This window comes from Trifolium pratense, linkage group LG2 (genome assembly GCF_020283565.1).
Source record: "Trifolium pratense cultivar HEN17-A07 linkage group LG2, ARS_RC_1.1, whole genome shotgun sequence".
NCBI classification, from domain to species: Eukaryota; Viridiplantae; Streptophyta; class Magnoliopsida; order Fabales; family Fabaceae; genus Trifolium; species Trifolium pratense.
In genome coordinates, this window is record NC_060060.1 from 60,031,719 (window position 1) to 60,054,612 (window position 22,894).

Consider the following 22,894-nt stretch of genomic DNA (forward strand, 5'->3'; position numbering starts at 1 on the left):
ATTTATTAAGCGATAAGCAAACACGATTACTTATACGCGCTAGGACAATTATTTTATAGTCTTGTCACAATCATTTTGATTTGTTACCTCTTTGTATTACTACTTATTTGAATAATAAAATGATATGAGTTTTGATTTGTAAAAAAAAAGAAAGTAGATAGATAAGAAAATAACTACTCGTGTTCTTATTCTTCTAGGAGATTTTTTCGGCCCGTTTACTTAACAATTTAATTCCCCCGCAATATAGTGCTTTCATTTTTTGAATTCTCCTCTTTTGTTAATAACAAATATGATTTTTTTTCCCATAAGTATAGCTCAAAAATGGTAGCCACCAGGGAAATTATTGGAGTGACATGTTGTCTTTGAATTATATAATCATATTTAATTAAAAAAAATTAAGAAAAAAATACAAATACTTAAACTCAAACACATGTCAATAGAATTTTGGGAGGTAGCCTTAATAATACTCCTAATTGATTTGAAAATTATATATTTAAAGTAGTATGTGATAAAAATAATTTTTTTTTAACGATCCATGGTTGGAGTGCGGTTCATTGCAAGTGTAATTTCTTAGGTTGGCTTGGCGCAGAGTTTTGGCACTATTTTTAGTTGGTTGGGCGTGTCTAGCACTTTGTCTAATAGTGCATGCAAGACAACTCGTGGTTTACGGATTCATTTTTTGAAATATAAAGATTGTTTTTCCTCTAATGTACTCTCAAAAGGATAAGACCATATCATACATATCATTGTTGAAAACTAAATCTAATATGGTCCAAGGCCCTTTCATCTGACAATCTTGACTTCTGCTGAACTTGAAAATAATCACAATACTTAATACTTTTGAACAATGGCTTTTCTTTCTCCAATAGTTCTGGAGCAGGTCCAATTTCCTTATCTAATGCAGGTCCATTCACCACTACAAGACTAATCCTTGTGTCCTTGTTGTTGAGGATTGCTCTGTGTAACACACTTGCATACCTCCCGTTACTCAAAGCCTAATCAATACAAACAATAAACCTCAATTTGTCGGTCCTTGAATCAGATACCAAGTTAAAAAAAATACAAAACATTATTCAAAACACTTAAAATAAGTGAATAACTATTTGTCATTGAAATTGCAATGAGTTTTGCCGGATTTTTTAAACAAAGTGACAAACACACTGAAACTCACAACTACGAGATTCTGAATTTAAACCTGATAAAAATGTGAAGTCTAACAATATTAATATTAGCAGTTAAAAAAATTCTTTAATTTCAACGACTTATTTGCCATTTTGTAAATGTGAAACAATTAGAATAGAGTGACCTCAAGTTGATCTCCAATGTTGACAACTAGGCTGTTGGGAAGTGGATTGACATTGACCCATTTACCCTTATGCTTAACTTGAAGCCCTCCAATTCCATTTTGAATGAGGAAGGTCAAAAAGCCAACATCAGAATGTGAAGGCAATCCAAGAGCAAGGTGTGGCTGTGGACATGGAGGGTACAAGTTCACAGCCATGATTTGTGAGCCAGAGTCAAAACCAGAGGATTCAACTATAGAATTGGATTCTAATCCCAAACTCTATGATATTCCTTGAATCAATTTCCTCGCCACAACTGTGATTTTTCGACTGTACTCAAACCCGACTTCCCTGCACAAACACAGGCAAAAAATACTCGTTTTGGTCGTAAATATAAGAGAAAGTTTTTTTTTTTTTTTTTGATAACATAAATATAAGAGAAAGTTGCATCAACATGAAATACATCAATTTTACCTGTAACCAGGTGGTTTGTGGGGGAAATTGAATATAGGAGATGTTAAGACTTTGAGAAAATCTCTCCAGTAATGAACATCCTCTGCTGGAGGATGGAAGCTGGTACCATGCCTAATGGGTGAGAAAGGGTCGCCATTGTCACCAAACTCCGCCTTTTCCTCTGCCGGCAAATCATGAAACTCGCGAGATTTTGACAACAATTCCTCCATTAGATTCTCCGGAATTCCATGGTTTGTGAGCTGAAGAACAAAGAGACACAAATATTTGAAAATTGCTTTGTTCGGTAGGGATAGTTTTCGAGCTTATTATACCAATAAATAATGGTATAAGGACCAAACTAGACATGTTTGGTAACAATTTTTCTCAAGAGTTGATAACTTATTTCAAAATAACTAAGAAATAAAAATTAAAGAGAATGCAACTTTGTAACAAAAAAAAATGCAACAAATTTTCTTCAAGATGGATATATCTACTAGATTCTGATACATGTTAAGAAATATGTCATCTATAGAAATAATAAAAGAGAAAAACTTAAAAGGTTTTTGTATTGATGATAATAAAATTGAGATACAAAATGAAAGATAGAAAAAATAGTCAACACTAACTAATCCTAACTAATTATATTCCCGATCTTAGAATTTTGGATTGAGGTGAGGATTGAACCCACTTATAAATATATGTTTATATGTTCGGACCATCTTTTATTGAAAATGTGAATCTTGGAGGAAACTATTATAGTAACAATTTTTTTGGTTAAGTCTAATTTAACTTTACAAAATCCGATTGTAAGACGAGAAGTCTTTAAATTTATAGGTTATCATTCTTTTTCTTCTTCTTCTTCTCAATTTACCCTTGCCATGTTAATTCAAAAATAAATAAATTTTAGTTAAAAATAGTTTTAATGTCATTTCATATTTATCGTTTAATTCAACCACTAATTTTATCAAATACTACTGCTATAATCTTTTACATTATCCACTATCGATCTGCTAAGTTTGTATGCTATGTTCTATATTGAAAAGAAGAAGAAAAAATAAACTAAATATCATGTATATAATATAGAAAGGAAAAATACCATGAAGAAACCCCATTGAGCACATGCCTCAGCGAGTTGATGAACAACTTTTGAATGGATTTGAGGGTCATCTGAAGTGAGAAGAGAGAAATCAATAATTGGGATGGAAGCTGCAAGCTCATCATCATGATTAGTATCATCATGTTGTTCTTTGAGGGAGTGGTAATTGGAAGGGATGGTAGAAGCTCCGTTTGATTCTGCATAAGCTTTGATGCTGGAAATATTGGAATTATGAAGTTTTATATGTTCTGAAGATGATGATGATGATGATGATGATGATGAAATTGTAGCCATGAAGATGTATCTCTGAGTGGTTGATATTGAATACTACAGTAAAATGAATGGAGAAAATTAATTAATGAAGAAGTGATATAGCTAAAGAGACAAACAAAATGTCATAGCCAACGTATTGATCAAATTACATACGTGTTCTCTTCAAACGTGACCATCTTGTTCTTCATTTCACCGACTCTGACAATCGATAATAGGAGACTGAAACCACTTAATACCACAAGTGATATTCGAACCAAATTAGACAGTGATGTGGACCAGATATTGACAAAAAAAAATAGGCAAATGCTAAATAGTGCCCCAGGGGCACTTGTTAAGGATTCAAATTTAGAAAGTTTTACTTGGAAATAGTGTAGTCAATACAACAAAAGTTTATTATTATTATTATCTATCCATTGGAGATCTGCAATCAACACAATTATCTCCAATGTTTCTTTATCTGGCAATTTATCTAAAAAATCTTCTTTCGTTTCTATGCAGGAATTCGTCATTTTGAAAGCTTTTAATGTCAATGTCCATCATCCCAATGCACCTGTCATCAAAGAAGTATGGTGGCATCCTCCGCTTTATAATTGGGTTAAATGCAACACGGATGGTTCAGCGCTGGGTAACCCCGGTATTGCTTCTTATGGGGGTCTTTTTAGAGACTATACTGCTACTTTTCTTGGAGGTTTTTCTATTAATATTGGAAATTCTTACGCCCTCCAAGCTGAGCTTATAGGTGTTATGAATGCTATTGAGGTCGCTCATTCAAAAGGGTGGAATTATCTTTGGCTTGAATCCGATTCACAATTGGTTAATTTAGTTTTTAAGTCCTCCCTCATTGTCCCTTGGAAGCTCCGTAATAGATGGTTCAATTGCTTGGAGTTGACTAAAACCATGCATTTTAGAGTGACACACATTTATCGTGAAGGGAACTGTTGTGCAGATAAAATGGCTGCTTTAGGCATCAATGTTGATGGTTTTTATTGGTGGGATAATGTTCCGCCTAGTGTTTAAGGAGATTATATTAGTAATTTAATGGGTCTTCCGTCTTTTAGATTTCATTAAATCCATTGCACTCTTTTTCCCTTATCCTTGGTTTTATCCCTTGGGGTTTTCCAGGAAAGGTTTTTAATGAGGCAGTGGCAGGTTCCTTGTATTTTTGTTTCCTTGGGTTTTGGTCTAGTCCCCCTAAGTTTGTTTCTTTTTTCTTTCTTTTTAATAAATTTTTTAGGGTGCTGCAAATGATAGGTGATGATTATGGGGTGCCAACATAGTTGGGATGTCATAGTTATCATGTGATGCTTGTGCACGCTAATGTTTTATAAAAAAAAAATACAACAAAAGTTTATATTTTGATGTTTTCCATGCACAACTTTTATTTTATTTCTTCTTTTGGTTCCTTAACTAGTGCCCCGGAGCACTGGTTAGCAAGACCCAAAACAATAATACATAATTTTTCTCCTATTTAATAATAATAAATAATAATAATATATCCCAGCTATATTTTTCAAAATTGACTTTATATATTTTGAATGATCAAGTTTATTAGTATATGTTAATTTAGACAATAGGTTTACTTTTTATTTCTTAAAATATATAGTATATGTAATATTGGATAAAAGAAAATGATGTATTTAGTCTAATTTTTTACTAAGTTAGTCCTTCTACTTATTTTGATTAAGTCTAATCCATTTCATAAGAACCTATGTTAACTTTTTCTTAAGAATAAACCTCTTGTCTCATTGAATTGCTGCATCCAAGAAGTTGTTTAAAGAAAATATAAAAACTTCAAGTTTTGATTGTTTGTGAAACTTTCGTGCGCACCTTATTCTCATCATTCAGCATTTCCCTATTATTATTATTATTATTATTATTATTATTATTGCATTGAATTTTAAAAGGATAACTAAATAAGAACAGTATATTTTTCTACAAAAATGACGATTAAAAAGAAACAAAGGAGTACATCCTAAAAAAAAAAAAAAAAAGGTGAACAGCGCGCGGTTAACATTAAAGTTAGGTATAAATAAAAAATGTAAAATTGGGCAAAACATTTACAGAAACATCGAGAGCCAAATGGTGCTAAATGTAATAATAGCTTTTATTAGACCTTGATGAATGTCCAAAGAGAAAACAAAACCACAAAAAAACTATGCTTGTTTTCTTTTTGTTGCCTACTTTTGTTGTTCTTATGGTTTGATAAAAATTACAGCTTTGGTGGTGTAACTATGAGATTTTTCCCCGTAGAAGAGGGGATACATTAGTGCTTGCTCCTCAAAGAGAAGAAGCAATTCCATATGCAACTTGTATTATTGGTTACCGCGCTATTCCATACGCAAAATTCTTTGAAATATGATAAGTTAGTATCAAAATATGATAAGACATTTATTTAACAGGTATTCAGCAATGTATTGATCATAGAAGTGTTTACATAAAAATAATTGAAACAAGAAAATTAAAAACAAAAGAGAGAGCGTAGTTGGAGAAAAGAAAATATGAGCAATTAGAACAAAAAAATTAATAAAGTGCACAACATATGTTTTTTGATAACTCATTTTTTTCCTTTCCTTATTTATAGAGATTTGGTTTTAATTATTTATCTACTAATTATATGTAATTATTTAATATAATAATGAGTTGTAATTATGTGATTTGTTGTGCCTAATCATTAATGCTTAGGTGAGGACTCACCTAAGAATTTCTAAATATTTCTCAAGAAGTATATGATTTTTTTTGTTTCAATTACTTAGGGAATAATTGATATGATTAATTGCTTTTTTTTTCCTATAAATATTGCTCTTGAGTATCACATTTTTATACATCATTAGGAATCATTAGGAATTAGGAAATACATTATGAAATTCTTCTAAAAATCTTTTTGGTTTTTTCTTCTTCGTTGTAACAATTTTCTTATGGTCATATATTTTTCACATGTTCAATTCGAAAATCTTATTTATTTTATTTTTGGTATGTTTTTTATAGTATGACAATACATTTTAATCATAAATTTCTATCAATATGATTTTATGAGTTAGTTAATCACCTTTTTTACATTTTATTTGCAGATATTATGATTTTATGAGTTAGTTAGTCACTTTTTTTACATTTTCTAGGGAACATATATTTCATATTTTCAATTCATATATCAATATGGGAGCCTATTTTTTATTGTAATTTCTACGGGAACGTATATTTCTTCGTATGCATTAATATAAATGACTTTTTTATTTTATAATTTCTACTTTTTTTTGACACATTATAATTTCTACTTAGATCTATATTTTTACTCATATTAATATGAAGACCTACTTATTTATAATTTTTTTACGGTAATTTTTATTTTATAATTTTTATAGATTCTATATTTTTAGTCATATATTAATACGAAGACCTATTTATTTTATAACTTTCAACGGGAACCTGTATATTTCTGCTTAAATATTAATACGGGAATCGGTTTTTTTTGTTATTTATATTGTACTCTATATTTCTACTCATATATTGTTACACAAACTTTTTTTTTGTAATTCAAATTCACCTCAAAGCCTTTTTAGAAACCTCAAAGTCTCTTCCATATATTTTCAATCAACTTTACGATTCTTTTAGTGGAGAATAATATAAACAAATATTATGATATATTTTTAATTTGATAAGAAAAAATACTAACTATAGGAATCTTCCTTAAGAAGATCTATGACACTGTACATAAATTTTACGGTTAGTTTTTTTTTATCACAGGTTGTTATTTTAATTAATAAATTTTATATGATTATAAATATTTATGTAGTTGTCGTTAATTATCTTCTATTAACAATTAAAATTTTAATTTTTCAGTTTGAAGTAAAGTATATTATTTATAAGTCAATAAATCTACAAATGTGTTTTTACTCGTGCTTGGCACGGGTCTGGATACTAGTTATATATAGGGAGCCGGTGTTCGAACTCTGATCATCTAACTTATCCACATTAATAATAATAATAATAATAATAATAATAATAATAATAATTATGGTGTGTGAGTGAGTGAGAAAGTAAGTACCTTGATAGTGTAATTGATTGCAAATGTGGTGAATAGTGTAGAGATCATCGGTGTCATGATCGACTGCAAGTACTCTAAGCCCAGCGGAGAATGATGGAATGTTAGTAGTGCAAAGGTTCATATTTGCAATGAATGAATGAATGAATGAATGAATGAATGAATGAATGAATGAATGAATGAATGAATGAATGAATGAATGAATGAATGAAATAGAATAATGAATGAATGGATTGTAATGAATGAATAATGGAAAGTGAGAGTGAGTGAGGGAAGAGGGTAGAAAGTAGAAGGAGGAAAGAGTCTGAAAATAAAGAATGAATAAATAAATTGCATAAGTAATTGAATTGAAGGGATGAAATTAAAGAAAGAAAGAAAGAAAGAAAGAAAAGAAGAAGAAATTAAAGAAAGATGAAAACTTTACCTAATTGAACCAAGGAAGGAAAGCGATGAACAGCGATGAACAAAGTAAGGAACTTCAATTGATTGTGTCTCTCAGCGATGAACACAACGATGAAATGAAAGCAATGGGTGAGTGAGCGATGAACTTCAGTTGTTGGGTCTCTCAATTGATCGAACAGCAGATCTTATGCAAACAGATCAGAAAGGAACAACAACGATGAAGGAACACAACGATGAAATGAAAGCAATGGGTGAGTGAGCGATGAACTTCAGTTGTTGGGTCTCTCAATTGATCGAACAGCAGATCTTATGCAAACAGATCAGAAAGGAACAGCAACGATGAAGGAACAGACAGCGATGGTTCTTGAAAGCGATGAAGAAACTATGTTGTGAAATTGAATTATAAGTGATTGATTGATGAAGAAACTATGTTGTGAAAGTTAATGAATGAATGATTGAATGAAAACGGCGCAAAAGTTTATATAAGAAGAATTAGGGTTTCCCCAACGGTCACAAACGCCGCGTGAAATCGGGACAACTGTGATGCGCAGCTGTATTTTTATTTTTTACATAGGCTTAAATATGTCTATCTAAATGAATTATTTCATTTTTTTTAGTACATTTATTTGATTTAATTTTTTTTATAAGGCTGCAAATAAAATTGTGTATTTAATAAATAGTAAATTTATTTAGTGTTTCTTATAAAAAAACAATTTTCCTAATAAAAATCTATACATAAAAATAGGAAACCAAATTAATAATAATATAATAAAGTTTATTAGTATCAAACTTACTAAATTACCCTAAATATTCCTAATAAAATTTCTAATTTTTTATTAAAAATATACATGGGACCATTATTTGTCACTCAAACATAAAAAATTGAATAAATAAATTTAGAAGAAATAATTAACACAATAAATCCACTTATATTTTAAAAATATTATATAACAAATTATTAGACATTTAATTTAAAATAAATTTTCTACATTAATATAGTGACAAACTCAAATGCATGGGTCTTTAAACTAGTTTCCTTTTAAACATCAAACCACAACAATTGATTCACGAATTCAAACATACACATAATTTTATGGAAAATTCTAATATACAATTCTTACAAGTTGTTCATCATAGACTAGAACTTAAAAAATATTTAAAAATTCAATGATGATATATGTTATTATTTTGAAGTATAAATCAATGACTATCCTCGTTTATTTTATTGTAATAGTAACATAATTTATATCGGTTTGATTGAAACATCAAAAACAAAGAATTTACTCATATAAATTTCAGTGAATAATTAATCTCTTTGACTGTAAACCAAAATAAAAACCTCTTTGACTGATAATATCATATCTCTTGCTTTATCCGGCAAATGAAATAATCTCAAAATAAATTTAGGTATTATTATGTTTTTTAGAAAACAATAATTAAAATCCCTCATGCCCAATAGTTTACCATATTAAAATTAGGAGTGTGATCTTGTAACCAAAAAAAATTAGGAGTGTGATCTAACTTAATTCTACTGCAAAGTGAAAGATTACTTATATTTATAAACTCATGTTAAAATTATATGAAAACAAAATCAAATGTAAAACTAATAATTTATTTAAAAACTAAAATGAATTTATAATTTTTTACCCAAAAAATGGATATATAATCTAAAAAAAAAAAGTTTTGCATGAAATTTATTTTTTGCAAGACACAACTGTGCATGTAAAGTTGGACCACAGACTTAGATGGGCCAAATTCAACCCATCCAGTAGAAGCCCAATGGAACCCAAATGAAAGACAGAATTAAAAATATCAAAATTATCATATCGTGGAGTTGCGGGGAATCGAACCCCGTGCCTCTCGCATGCGAAGCGAGCGCTCTACCATATGAGCTACAACCCCTTTGTGTTTGTATGTTAGTGAAATATATAATATAGATTAGTAATTCATTATCAAATCACTAGACACAGCCAAAATTTGACACAACAAACCTAACTATCTTTCTTTCTTTTTTCTATGAGAAAACAATTCTAACTATCTTTATCAACAACTAATGAACGTTTATTGTACTCTTTTTTTAATACAGATTATTTTTTCTGTGGTTAGTGTGATTGAAATTGTCATATATAAATTAGTAGTAAAAATATTAAGGGTGAATTCAAACATCATATCAGTTTTACAAGTCAAAGAATTCCTATGAATAATTTATCATATGTTTCAATTAATCACTTTCTTTTATTTATAATTTGTCAAAAGATTAGCTAAGTAAACCTTAAGAAACATATACATTTCAATTTTGTTAATTTGATAAACTAAAATAGATTTTGCCGTGCAATCGTAGATATTAAAACGGATAATTATTCCATCTAAACTAAACCCGAATTCTCCCGAATAATTTACTAGTGTATTTCATCAACAACTTAAGTAAAATGTCTTGATATCATTAATCATAATTTTTAATTAATTTTCTCATGTACATTTGAACATCAATTGTATTAACAACTTACTGAGTTGTGGTTAATTAACAACTTGTCTTTTTTAAAATATATATACTCTTTCTTCTTTTTTCTTTTTACTCAAAAAAAAAAAAACATATATCTAAATTGTGTTGATCATATAGTTTATTCTTAAAATTTGATGTAAAATATATGTTTGAGCAAAATAACGCAACTCTAAATCTTTTACTAGTAAAAGGAAGGTTGAATTGCTCATAGGCCTTCATTGTGATGATGTGGCATGCTTTAGAGAACTTCTCATATCTATTTAAAATTTGTCCCACAATTTATTTTGTGTGTCCATTCATCCTCCAAAGTAATTATCTATATGTTACAATAATAATGGCTCCCAATAATAATGAAAGAAAGAAAAGAAGAAAAAAAAAGACAAATTACAAAAAGAACAATGAATAGATATATGCTCTTTCATATTTTACACTACCAAACATAAAATATAAATCACGCATGTGTAAATATGATTTGCAATTTGCAAAAATTTACTTTAAATAAATAAACCAAATAAAAAAATTACTCCTCAAAAAAAATTCATGCTTGACAAAATAAATTTTATGAAAAAAAAAATACTTTAGTTGTTGAGTTGCTCACAAGCATGCATTGTGATGATGTGACACTCTATAAGAAAAGTTTATAATCTCTATTAAAACCTTTTCATATTTCATATAATAGAGTTACTCTAATAATAATAATAATATATTAAAATATATATTGTATGTTACAATTCCCTATTAATGCAATTGAAAACAAAGAATTCTTTGAGACACTAATATTGAATATGTAAATTTAGCTAATTATCAAACACAAGCTCTATATAAAGTTAACCCAAAAGCTAATTATCACCACCACCATATCAGGAAGTCTACCTTCTATGTTTTAACAAAATTTTAATTTGTCTATCTCATGGCAAAAACTCTATGGTTTATTTGTCTAACATCTCCATGAGAAAAAGTTATGCATCTTCACCTTCCATATGTTATAGTTACACATTATAGTGTCTTGAATTGATTTAAAAGCTATTGTGTGCATATATATAGTTACATCGTAAGTATATTGGTTTTTGTCTTGGTAGGTGATGGTGTCTAACCTCTTAGAATATCAGGTATGTCTACATGTGATTGATTAAGAAATTGATATACATATATGTGATAGTTGCCTATTAATATGTTTGTAAATTGAAATTTTTCTATTAATCTGAGTTTGGAACATCTCTAATCATTTTTTATATTTCTTTTTTAGGTTGGATATTTTTTAAAATATCAACCGGTGTTTTTTTCGATGATTAATTAAACTTTGAGTTGAATCGATTAATATGAATATGACTATTTTTTCATGTGAAGGATGAGAACAGGATAAAACATACTTCTATTTTTGCTTACGTTGCATCCTTGCTCCTTATAAAGCCTATGAAATGACACCTCATGTAAGGATGTGTATTTAACTCTAATGGCAGTTTGTAAACCATCATTTTTTTTAATTGATATAATGTTTGTAATTAGACAACTTTTCTTTTTCATTTATTATTTTATTAGTCTAATGTTTTAGCTTATTTGTTTCTTATTTTCTTTTTCATTTATTATTTTATATAAGGTAAAAGATTTGTATAAAAAATTGTTGATTAATGGGAATATAATTAATTTTTTTCATGTAAATAAGTTGAAGAAGATAAAAGAGACTTCTTTTTATTGATTTTGAAGTGCCTTAAAATCTTCTTTTACAAGTAAAAGGAATGTTGAGTTGCTCACAATCAAGTATTTTGATGATGTGGCACTCTATAAGAAAAGTTTACAATCTCTATTAAAAAACATTTTCATCATTTCCTTTAATTAAATTATTTTAATTTTAATTATCTTTAATTAAATCATTTTAATTTTAATTATCAATATATCAAATTATCACTATATAACATTTTCATCATCTCCTTTAATTAAATCATTTTAATTTTAATTATCTTTAATTAAATCATTTTTATTTTAATTATCAATATATCAAATTATCACTATATAACTTCTTACAAGGGACCAACTAACTAAAATGAAAAATTCTTAAATTAAAATGGACCAACTAATATATAAGATTTATATAACCACAAAATATTCATGACTATTGGAATTCTTTCAATACTAATAAAAAAAGGAATCATTATATTTCAAGCAAGTGACTCACTTTGATATTTCAAACCTCTTTGATCAATCCCTTAAAGAACTGAATTTAATAATAAAAAAAACGTGTGTCTCTCTTGCTTGAAATATATTCTTTCAATACTAAATGAATTAAAAAGGGATCATTCTTCATTACTTATATTGTTTAGAAGGGATTGCTTGAAACCAAAGGGATCATACTTCTAATTTCATGACTCTACTTAGACATATAAGTTATTGTGATGATGTGACACTCTATAAGAAAAGTCTACAATCTTTATTAAAACCTTTTCATATTTCATATAATAGAGTTACTCTAATAATAAATAATAAACAATAATAATATATTAAAAAAAAACTAACACAATTTATTGTTGTTGAATTGAGACAAAAATGAATTGCAAGTAATGAAAGGTGGAATGATACATCATGTTATTGTTTTAATTGCATTGCAATATCTTATTAAAATATATATTGTATGTTACAATTTCCTATTAATGCAATTGAAAACAAAAAATTCTTGGAGACACTAATATTGAATATGTAAATTTAGCTAATTATCAAACACAAACTCTATATAAAGTTAACCCAAAAGTTAATTATCACCACCACCATACCAGGAAGTCTACCTTCTATGTTTTAACAAAATTTTAATTTATCTATCTCATGACAAAAACTCTATGGTTTCTTTGTCTAACATCTCCATGAGAAAAAGTTATGCATCTTCACCTTCCATATCTTAAAGTTACACATTATAGTGTCTTGAATTGATTTAAAAGCTATTTGTGCATATATATATAGTTACATCATAAGTATATTGGTTTTTGTCCTTGGTATGTGATGGTGTCTAACCTCTTAGAATATCAGGTATTTCTACATGTGATTGATTAAGAAATTGATATACATATATGTGATAGTTGCCTATTAATATGTTTGTAAATTGAAATTTTTCTATTACTCTGAGTTTAGAACATCTCTAATCATTTTTTTATTTCTTTTTTAGGTTGGATATTTTTTTAAATATCAACCGGTGTTTTGTTCGATGATTAATTAAACTTTGAGTTTAATCGATTAATATGAATATGACTATTTTTTCATGTGAAGGAGGAGAACAGGATAAAACATACTTATATTTTTGCTTACGTTGCATCTTTGCTCCTTATAAAGCCTATGAAATGACACCTCATGTAAGGATGTGTATTTAACTCTAATGGCAGTTTGTAAACCATCATTTTTTTTTATTGATATAATGTTTGTAATTAGACAACTTTTCTTTTTCATTTATTATTTTATTAGTCTAATGTTTTAGCTTATTTGTTTCTTATTTTCTTTTTCATTTATTATTTTATATAAGGTAAAAGATTTGTATAAAAAATTGTTGATTAATGGAAATATAATTAATTATTTTCATGTGAATAAGTTGAAGAGGATAAAAGAGACTTCTATTTATTGATTTTGAAGTGCCTTAAAATTTATATAGATCGAGGGTATATTGATGTTGGAGGAATTCAATTAAAAGAGGACAATCCAAATAATTTAGAAATATAAGTATGTGTCTCATTGTTTTTGACACATTTTGACACATATTTTGTCAATATGTGTCTCATTTTTAAATACTATATTGTCTACAATGTGTATGTGATCTACTTGATCTCGATCAAGAGAAATATAGAAATAAAAACAAAGTAGAAATTAAAATAAGTTTTTTTTTTTTGTAGTTGACACTCAAGTCTTGCGGTTCTTATAATTGTAATACATGCAAGAAGTTATATTGATTCAAATTGACTTAGAGGTTGTCCAAATATATAATCTTCATGCATTTATCGTATAACACTTGCCTAAATCTGGATGGTTCAATATGAGTATATATGAATTTTAATGGACGGTCCTATTTTAATCTACGCATGCCATCTTATTCTTACAACCATAAAATGAATCGATGAAAAGAATTGTGCTAAAAACATGTTAGTTTAGAAATTGTGCTAAATACTTTTTCCTCCCACTTAGAATTGTACTAAAAACTTTCTAAATTAAATTAAAAAAAGACAAAAATTATTAAATAAAAATTGTTGATGCTCATTTGTCAAAATAAATTTTAGAAATTATTAAAACCGTAGATGTTAAAATATATTTACATATATTTAGAAAATATAATCACACATATATTTAAACATATTTACACACAACTAAAATTCACCAATAATTCAAAAATTATTAATTTAATTTACATAATAATATAACTTTTTGGATAAATTAAGTACATATTCTAAAAGAATGTTTACGTTACGGCTGAAAATAAAATAGTAGAATATTTATAAGAATAAGATGACATTTTTTTAAGCAAATAAGAAGATGACACATGTTAAATCTTAAATTCATCTATAAGACTTTCTTTACCTTAACCAAAATTCAAATATATAAAATCTTCGTCCAAACTTATATATTGACAACAATAAATATTCAAGTTTATATAATATAATAAGAAAATAAATGTTCAAGAAAATATTAAATAAGAGGGACAAAAACTAACAATAATTTTGAAGAGACACAAACCTCACCAAGAAAAAGAAAAACAAACCAAAAACAAAAGGACCAAGCAAAAAAAAAAAAGTGAACCAAACAATTGACTAAAAAATTGGGACTAATAAAGTTGGAATAAAATTTCACCAAGTGAATAAGTGAGAATAAACTCCAAGAAAACGAGAGATGAGTAAGTAGATAAGCTATTTGGAACCTTAAATTGCATAGAACGTAGTAAGCAAAATATGCTATTTGATACATAATTTTCAAAAAATGAGAACACGTGGAACAAATAGTCAAAGCCACCATACATGAATCATATTCTATAATCAAAACTTTTTTTAACATTTCTCATGAGCAATATTGTCTACAAGTATAATTAGGTATGCCTCCAACTCTTATTGAAAATAATAAAATAAGAGATACATCAAAAATAAAAAATAAAGTGACATTTGACTATAAAATTGTAACTCATATAAAGAAAACTAAAATCTTATATTATTACACTAATAAAATAAAAAATGATACATCCTTTCAAACTTATGAAATATTATAAAAGATCTATTACATTAAAATGTAAACAAACTACGATATAAATTAATAAAAAATCTAATATTTCTAAACAATTTTTTTTTTACTCATATACTAATATTAAATATAATCATATTTTAAAATAATATCTATTATTTAACTATATGTGATTATAGTTATCGCAATTATTATTTTTTATTTATAAAAATATTTTAATTTTATATTTTAATCAAACCGTGCAACGCAGGGGTTTATCCCTAGTTTAAATAATTTTAGTAATTATTACCCATAATATACAGCAACCATGTCAAGACACGTGCCACTATTTTCCACCTGTCCCTTTCCAAATTCCATGTAAAGTATATTGATCATGCAAAGGACCCTTTGCCTATTGTCGTTTTCTCCTAAATGGTCATTTTGCTCTTCATAATTCATATAAACCCATAATTATAGTTGAGAAAGTGATAGATTTTTGTATTTTCTACTAGACTCATTTTCGGACGCAAAATTCCAAAATCTAGAGATAATAATTCAAATGATAGCTTCATTTGTGTATTTTTTGTTTTATGGAATAGTTAGTAATAGAAATGTGAAGTCAATTTTATCAAAATCTACGAGTTCCATGATAGAAGATTAGACCGTCTAATTTAGTTTGAAGGTCAATTCCGATATCATGTGGTTTCAATCTCTTCCCGATCGTAATTGTAGGGATGGAACTGCGGTCTTCCCTACCAAGTTCAGCGTCAATCACTACTGAATTAATTAATGATCGACTCTTTAAGTTTATTTGATGTTTATCAATTTTCATCCTTGTTCCCATATGTTTGTGTTTTATTTTTCAATAAAGTTTTCTTAATTTACCGTAAATGCAGTTATCAATTTTAAGGGGTTTCAATAGTTTAATCAAGTTGCAATTTTCTGTTTTTTAATCATTATTAATATTAATATTATTATGATTACTACATTTTGACAAAAAATATAATTATTATTACGTTACCTTAATTTATATTTTGTGTTACATAGACAAATTGACGGTACCTATCTCTCTTTTATTTTCTTTTTGACGGTAACACACAAACTAATTGAGGAGGTACAACTTTTATTGTTCAATTTTTTTTATTTATTTTTTTATAATAGAGTCAATGAAGATATCGAACTTATGACTTCATGCATACTATGTAAATTCCTTACCAGTTATCACTAGACTCAACCTAATGGTTTCATTGTTCAAATTTTGTAACCATTGATTATATAAATGTGCGGAAACTCTTAATTTTTTGAATCAAATTTTTGGTGAGATGCAAGTAAACTTATTTAACATGATATTAAGCCAAATTAAAGACACACGATGTATAATGAACCCATAACATGAGCAACATTAGACGTGAGTATGAATATTGGAGCTTATTTAAATTTGTGCATTTGTCAATGTTTCAATTTTCTAGATGATCGGATGTATATACATGTGGTTAGAGAAACTTATCTTATTAGTAGTAGTTTTTGAGTGGAAATAAAGTCATTGACAATACAATCATGGAGAAGTTTGATTGAAATATGACAAATTCTTATACAATTATACGACATGTTGTGTGATGTTGATGATAACAAATATAGAAATGGACAAGCTAACACCAAAAGACCAACAATAGACATTCAATTTTGTCGTACTGTTACTCTATTTTGACCTGAAAAATTTACACATTTTTGTTAATCAATTGTTAGCATGAAACTATAAACTATATTCCTCACGAAATTTGACCACGGTAGAACAAAATTAGTCCTACAAGGTAAAATGGTAAAATAAAAAATTATAGTCATGGGGAATAGACTTAAATATGTTCTTGACAAATGTGTTTCTAATTCTCAATCAGCTTTCGTTCTATATAGGTCAATTTTGGACAATGCCATGGTAGCCATTGAGGTAGTCCACTATATGAAGTCCAAAAGTGGGTGATGTTGCGCTCGAGCAAGATATTAGCAAGGCCTATTCCCCGATCGACCGAGACTATCTTAGAGGTATCATGATTAATATGGGTTTTTGTACTTGGTGGGTGTTTTGGATCATGATGTTTGTAGAGTCGGTGGATTATAGCGTTATTGTGAATGATAGGCTGGTAGGACCTGTTACTCTCGGCATTCGTCAAGGGGATCCCCTCTCTCCATATTTATTTATATGCAGAGGCTCTTATCAAATATGCTGAAGCACGAAGTGATATCCATGGTGTCAAAATTTGCAGAAATGCTTCCATTGTGTTTCATTTGTTATTTGGTTTTATTTAGGGTCTGTAATTGGTTGTGCAATGGATTTTCACTTTAATAGCAAAAACGCGGCAAATTTCCACATCAATGTTGAAGCTTGAATTTATAACTTTAGGATTTACCTTCAACATTTTGTAAAACTTATTGTTTATATCCTACTATTATTTATTATTTAGCATGTGTTTGGTTGTGTTGTTCATTTTCGCGTAGGTAAAATCGCGGCACCTTTCCATGTAACACATAAGTTTGGATTTATAGCTTGAAAATTTTCACGGCAAACATATATTGAAATACTGTTGTACAATTGTCGTGATTTTGAAACAAACGTAGATCTTGTTGGGCCGTGAGAGGACCCTCACTGCATTAGACTTAGATAAACATATTGGACTTTGATATCACACTTTTATCCAAAACTTTAAGTTATTAGGTTCATGAGTCATCTCTTTTATATATTGTTCAACCTCTACTATTTCAACTAATGTTAAACTTAATTCACATCGCAACAAATCCAAACACGCAATTAAAGTACAATGACAATTGAGATTTATGACCTCACTCAGTACAGCCCTAAACTCCTGGTGGTCCTACACTGCCGTGACCTATAGTACTCACTGAGAGTGAGTGATTATCACTGTTGTGTTCCAGCAGCCCCCCCTACCCACTTGTGCCCACACTCCACTCATATTTCCATATTCAATTCATCTATCTCTACCATTTGCAATTATATAATACTACAAAAACATCTATTTAATAAAATAATACACTTCCTTTCGATATTTTCATTATAAAGTTCTTGACAAGAACATTGGGGACACTTAGATTATAACATGGTGTCGTCTATTTCTTATTTTGTCTTTATTTTATATCTGTTACATCATGCTTCCAAAGTCCTCTAAATAAACATCAACAAATGTTTGTTTACTCCCAATTTTGTTTTTTCTTTTTCTTCATATATTAATAATGCAACTTTTCTATCTTTGCTTAGCCTAATTCATCACTTTGTTGCTTTTTCTTTCTTTCTCTCTCTCAAGTATAAGAAGAGTGTTTAATGAGTGTTTTTGTGTTGCAAAAATGTATAGAGAAAATGGTCTTCTTTTTCCATGGTCATATCTACACAATTTCTCACAAGAGCTTCATCAACTTGAAGAGTATTGCCAAACCCAGAAGTTCAATGCATCAATGGTGCCTTCTCTTTCTCTATCTCTACATTTCTTTGATGGGTTTTTCTTTATATTCAATAAATTTTGAAACTTTAAAGTTGGGTCTATGTATTCTAGAATTTAAATTGAATTACTTATATGTCCAAATTTTCACTTCATTTTTTGTTTTGGTTACTTGTTTAATTGATAAATATATACTATGAAGCTGAAGAAGATAAATTAACTGATTAAACTGTTTTGGTATTAAGTATTAACCTCTGGTTCCTAGGAGATGGGGACTCCAATAATTCAGAGTTGGGCCGTCACATAAGTAAAGTCTGACCAAGAATTGTCCCACCAGGAATCAAACTCAGGTTCCCCAAACAATTCGTCCTAGAGGGAGTTCGTTAACCACTTTGAGCTCATTAAACTGTTTTGAATGTTCAATGTTTTTTTCGCAGAGTAGTAACAGAAGTGAAAACAGCTGGATTTGTGTTCATGTGGTGGATCTGAAAAAGTATTAAAAAAGGAAATAAAATTGAGCATAAAAGGGAAATATTCTCTTATGTGATAGTTCCGTGTTGTATAATTTTCCTTCCATTTTTTAAGAGTTTATAGTGGGGTTTGTCTTTTTTTTTGTGCTGCACTGAAAAGTAAAAAAGGCTTATTATTCGTTTGGCTTCTTTAAAATAAGGACAGAAGAAAAAGAAGGTAGTGAAAAGGGTTTGTTAATGCTTAATTAAATCATTTCTCTATGGTATTGTTGCGCACTAAATATAGATTGTTGAAGAAAGGTTGTTTCTATTTCTGTTCATATTGAATTAATTAATGATTAAAGTGGTCATTAAGAATTTCAAATGATGTTTTTGAGGCTAGGAGTTTGGTTTAGTGCCTTGACTAATCCACTTCCTAATTTTGGTCAAAGGAGAGTATCCACCTTGAGTGTAAGGATTTACAAGTATGCTTTTTGCAGCACAACATTAAATAATTGAAATGGTTAGGATTTTAAGCCTTTGCAGTATGTTTGTTCTTCAACCTTCAAGAGTCTCACATAGGTTGCGAGATGACTTGAATATATGTTTATAAGTGAGGATAACCCTTACCTTACAAACCGGTTTTGTAGGGTTAAGTTACGCTCAACTCTCTATTCGAAGATGGTATCGGAGCCTCCTTTACGATCTGTTGGGCCACCTGCTTTCAGGTTTCTAATCAGGTCACCCACTATTTATATCCACGCACCAAGTCTTTTGAGAGATGCCTTAATATATGTTTTTAAGTGAGGGCAATCCTCACCCTACAAGTCGGTTTTTTATTCAACAAGATGCTTCTAATTGTTAATGTTTTAGGTGAAAATAGTGGAATTCGGATTGCATGTAGTCAACAATCCTACACATTCACGCAGTTAGCACATCGGTGGACGTTGGATCGAGATTTGACAGTCTAAGTTTCGATGTAGATTTTGATTTTGTTTTAAAATCTAAAATACGATCTTGAAATCTTGACCGCCAAATTTCCATTCAACAACGACCACCAATATGCTAACAACATGAATTCGCGGGCTTTGAATATGAAACCAGTAATCTATTTCCAATTCATATAACTAGTTAGTTGTTTCTTTTCATATGAAGGTTTAGCTGAGTATGTATTGATACCTTTAATTCATGCAAAACTTCTGCTAAACAGTATGATTTGTACTAAAGTAAAAAAGTTCAAAATAATTTTTTTTCTTCATCTTTTATCTGTTTGGATAATAAATACTTGATCTTTTATGATTGTGCTTGAAACTTTATGAAAGCATTTCTCAGTTCTTTTACTGACATGCTTTTCCTGTCGCCTCACTATCGCAGAGAGATTCTCTCTGTCTCCGTCCCACTTGTTTTTCTTTTTCTTCTCTTTTTATAAAAGTTGAGAAATAGTGTCTATACGGTCTGAATTCCATTGACAAGCCATGCTTTAATTCATCTTTTAATCACTTTTTTGTGTGTTTGTGGATATGTCTTGTTAATGCAGGGTGACCTTTTTCAGTTTTCTGCAATGTCCGAGTATGATTTTGCAGCTGAAGGAGATCTGTTCAAAGCACCTGAACTGATTGTCGAAGAGTCAGGCATTGAGATGGATCCTATGACATCGGCGATCTCAATGATATCTTGTGGCGAGGATGTAAAATCTGCAGATATTTCTATTCTTCAAAACGAACAACTTCTCAGCGATGTATTCTATGATTGCAAAAAGGATCTATTCGAAAAGACCGCAATGGAGTCACCACTGTCTGAGATTCTTGAAATCAAGGTTCCACTATTGAGCATTGATGAGAACACAATTCAAGAAAACAAACAACTTCCTGACATGACATTATCGAAGAGTGTCAGCTCAGGATGTTTAAGCTCAATGTACTGGATGCATGGATCTGCTGCAATCAAGCCTGCTTTCCTCGGTGTCTCGGAAATAGATTTTGATGCAGTTTATGGCATGAGGAGATCATTTAGTGAAGGAGATATAAAGGCATAACAATTTAACTGGTCTTATTGTGCATATTCTATTGAACCTGCCAAAATGTAGTGATTTACTGATAGTATATTGGATTGTTTGTGTTTTTGGGACAGACTCTTGGCAACGGTAATATGAACACTGTCGAATCTCCCCGAGAGAGGCCCTTTTTTACTAGCAGCGAGGAGCGCCTACAAAAGCTCTCGAGATACAGGAACAAGAAGGCAAAGAGGAATTTTGGGAGGAAAATCAAGGTAGTTTAACTACAAGTTTTCTAATATGTTAGAAAATCACATAAATAGAAAGCCTTGAAATGTTACTATTTGGTAAATGCTTCCTGCTTATAGTACACGACCTTAAGTCATTATCTCAACTTCTGAAGCTTCTAAACATGCAATTATGAACAGGTTTTTTTTTAAAAACCGAAATGATGATTTGGATTGGTTTTCAGTATGCTTGCAGGAAGGCTCTAGCTGATAGTCAACCAAGAATCCGCGGAAGATTTGCAAAGAATGAAGAATCTGAGGCAAATAGGGAATGATCATTTATCTGATCAAGATATATGAATGAAGAGCTCAGCATAATATGTTTGGTATTACGGTGGATGCATCAAAATCACGGTGATCTACTATGATTTTGTAGAAGCTACACTCTGTAGTCTTTGAAAAATCACCATGGGTCACTGTGATTCTGACATATCATCAACCTAATACCAAGCATACACTTAGAATTGTAATATATCTGGTGGAGGAGTTGGATAAGTTGAACAAGCAATTGTGAAATAAAGTAGGTGTCAAGTTTCTTAGAGTATCTTTAAGTTCTAGTTTCAGATATGTAAATAAGTTTGTTCAATAAGAGTGAGGGGTAAAAAAGTGCTCCAATCCCATGTTCATATGAATCTATGTGTGTCAAATTACAATATCTTGAAAAATGCTAGGTACACAATTGAGAAACTGAATTGCATGAAATGGTGGGGGAAAAAATGTGTAATTACTAATTATATTAGTCAATGGTTAGGATCTATGGTTATGCAGTATTAAAATAATAATTGATAATTGATATACTTACACATTTCGTTTTTTAGCAGTTTTTTTATAGGATATAAATTTTATAAATTTACTTATTAAATCATATTATATTAGATTACCTGATGGTATTTGGACATCAGATTACGACATTCTTTATTTAAAAGTTCAAAAATATTTCTAGAAGTTCAAAAATAATTCAATCCCCGGTAACGGCGCCAAAACCTTATTACAAGTGTACCAATTATCGTAACTAATACGAGTTATCGAATCACCGGAATTGTGCTTAATTTTTAACAATGCTATTGAACATATTAATTAGAAGAACAAAATAGTAAAATTAGGGCGATTTCATTTGTATTCAATTTGTTTAGCAAGTAAATTCGAAATTTAACAATTGATTAAGAGGCAATTGGATCCTTCGATTCATCTAATTGTATATCATTTGGTAATCCGTAGTACTTTGATCGATTACTAAATTAATTTCATGATTGGATTAACAAAGTTATTATGTCGAATCTCTTGGATCTTAATACTCTCTCTTAATCATAAACTCCTAATCTCTTAGGAAGGTTTATCATTAAGTGAGATTTTTAAAAATGTTAATCCCTCAATCTCAATTAACACTCTAATATCTCTAGAGAGAATATTAATTGAACGATTATTCTTAAGTCCGCAATTAATCTATATTCTCATAGTAAATCAACAATTAAAATCATCACACAATTGGTCAAAT

At 29.2% G+C, this 22,894-nt stretch overlaps 1 protein-coding gene, 1 non-coding gene and 1 pseudogene across 3 annotated transcripts; 1 reads left to right on the top strand and 2 right to left on the bottom strand.

Annotated features, from left to right (window-relative positions):
* Window positions 1-657: 657 nt before the first annotated feature.
* LOC123909264 lies at window positions 658-3,212 on the bottom strand (annotated as a pseudogene).
* A 6,163-nt stretch (window positions 3,213-9,375) lies between these two features.
* TRNAA-CGC lies at window positions 9,376-9,448 on the bottom strand. The gene has a single exon. It is a non-coding gene; the product is annotated as a tRNA-Ala (tRNA).
* An 8,881-nt stretch (window positions 9,449-18,329) lies between these two features.
* On the top strand, window positions 18,330-22,204 carry LOC123909265 (zinc finger protein CONSTANS-LIKE 1). 2 transcript variants are annotated; one of them, XM_045960077.1, is made up of 5 exons: window positions 18,422-18,689; window positions 19,770-19,859; window positions 20,657-21,148; window positions 21,250-21,387; window positions 21,585-22,204. In XM_045960077.1, exons 3-5 carry the CDS (start codon window positions 20,681-20,683, stop codon window positions 21,672-21,674), a joined length of 696 nt encoding a protein of 231 aa, XP_045816033.1. In that variant the 5' UTR covers window positions 18,422-18,689; window positions 19,770-19,859; window positions 20,657-20,680; the 3' UTR covers window positions 21,675-22,204. The 2 variants fall into 2 exon arrangements, with proteins under 2 accessions (XP_045816032.1, XP_045816033.1); XM_045960076.1 differs by lacking the exon at window positions 19,770-19,859 and having other exon boundaries at window positions 18,330-18,689.
* The last annotated feature ends 690 nt before the right edge of the window (window positions 22,205-22,894 follow it).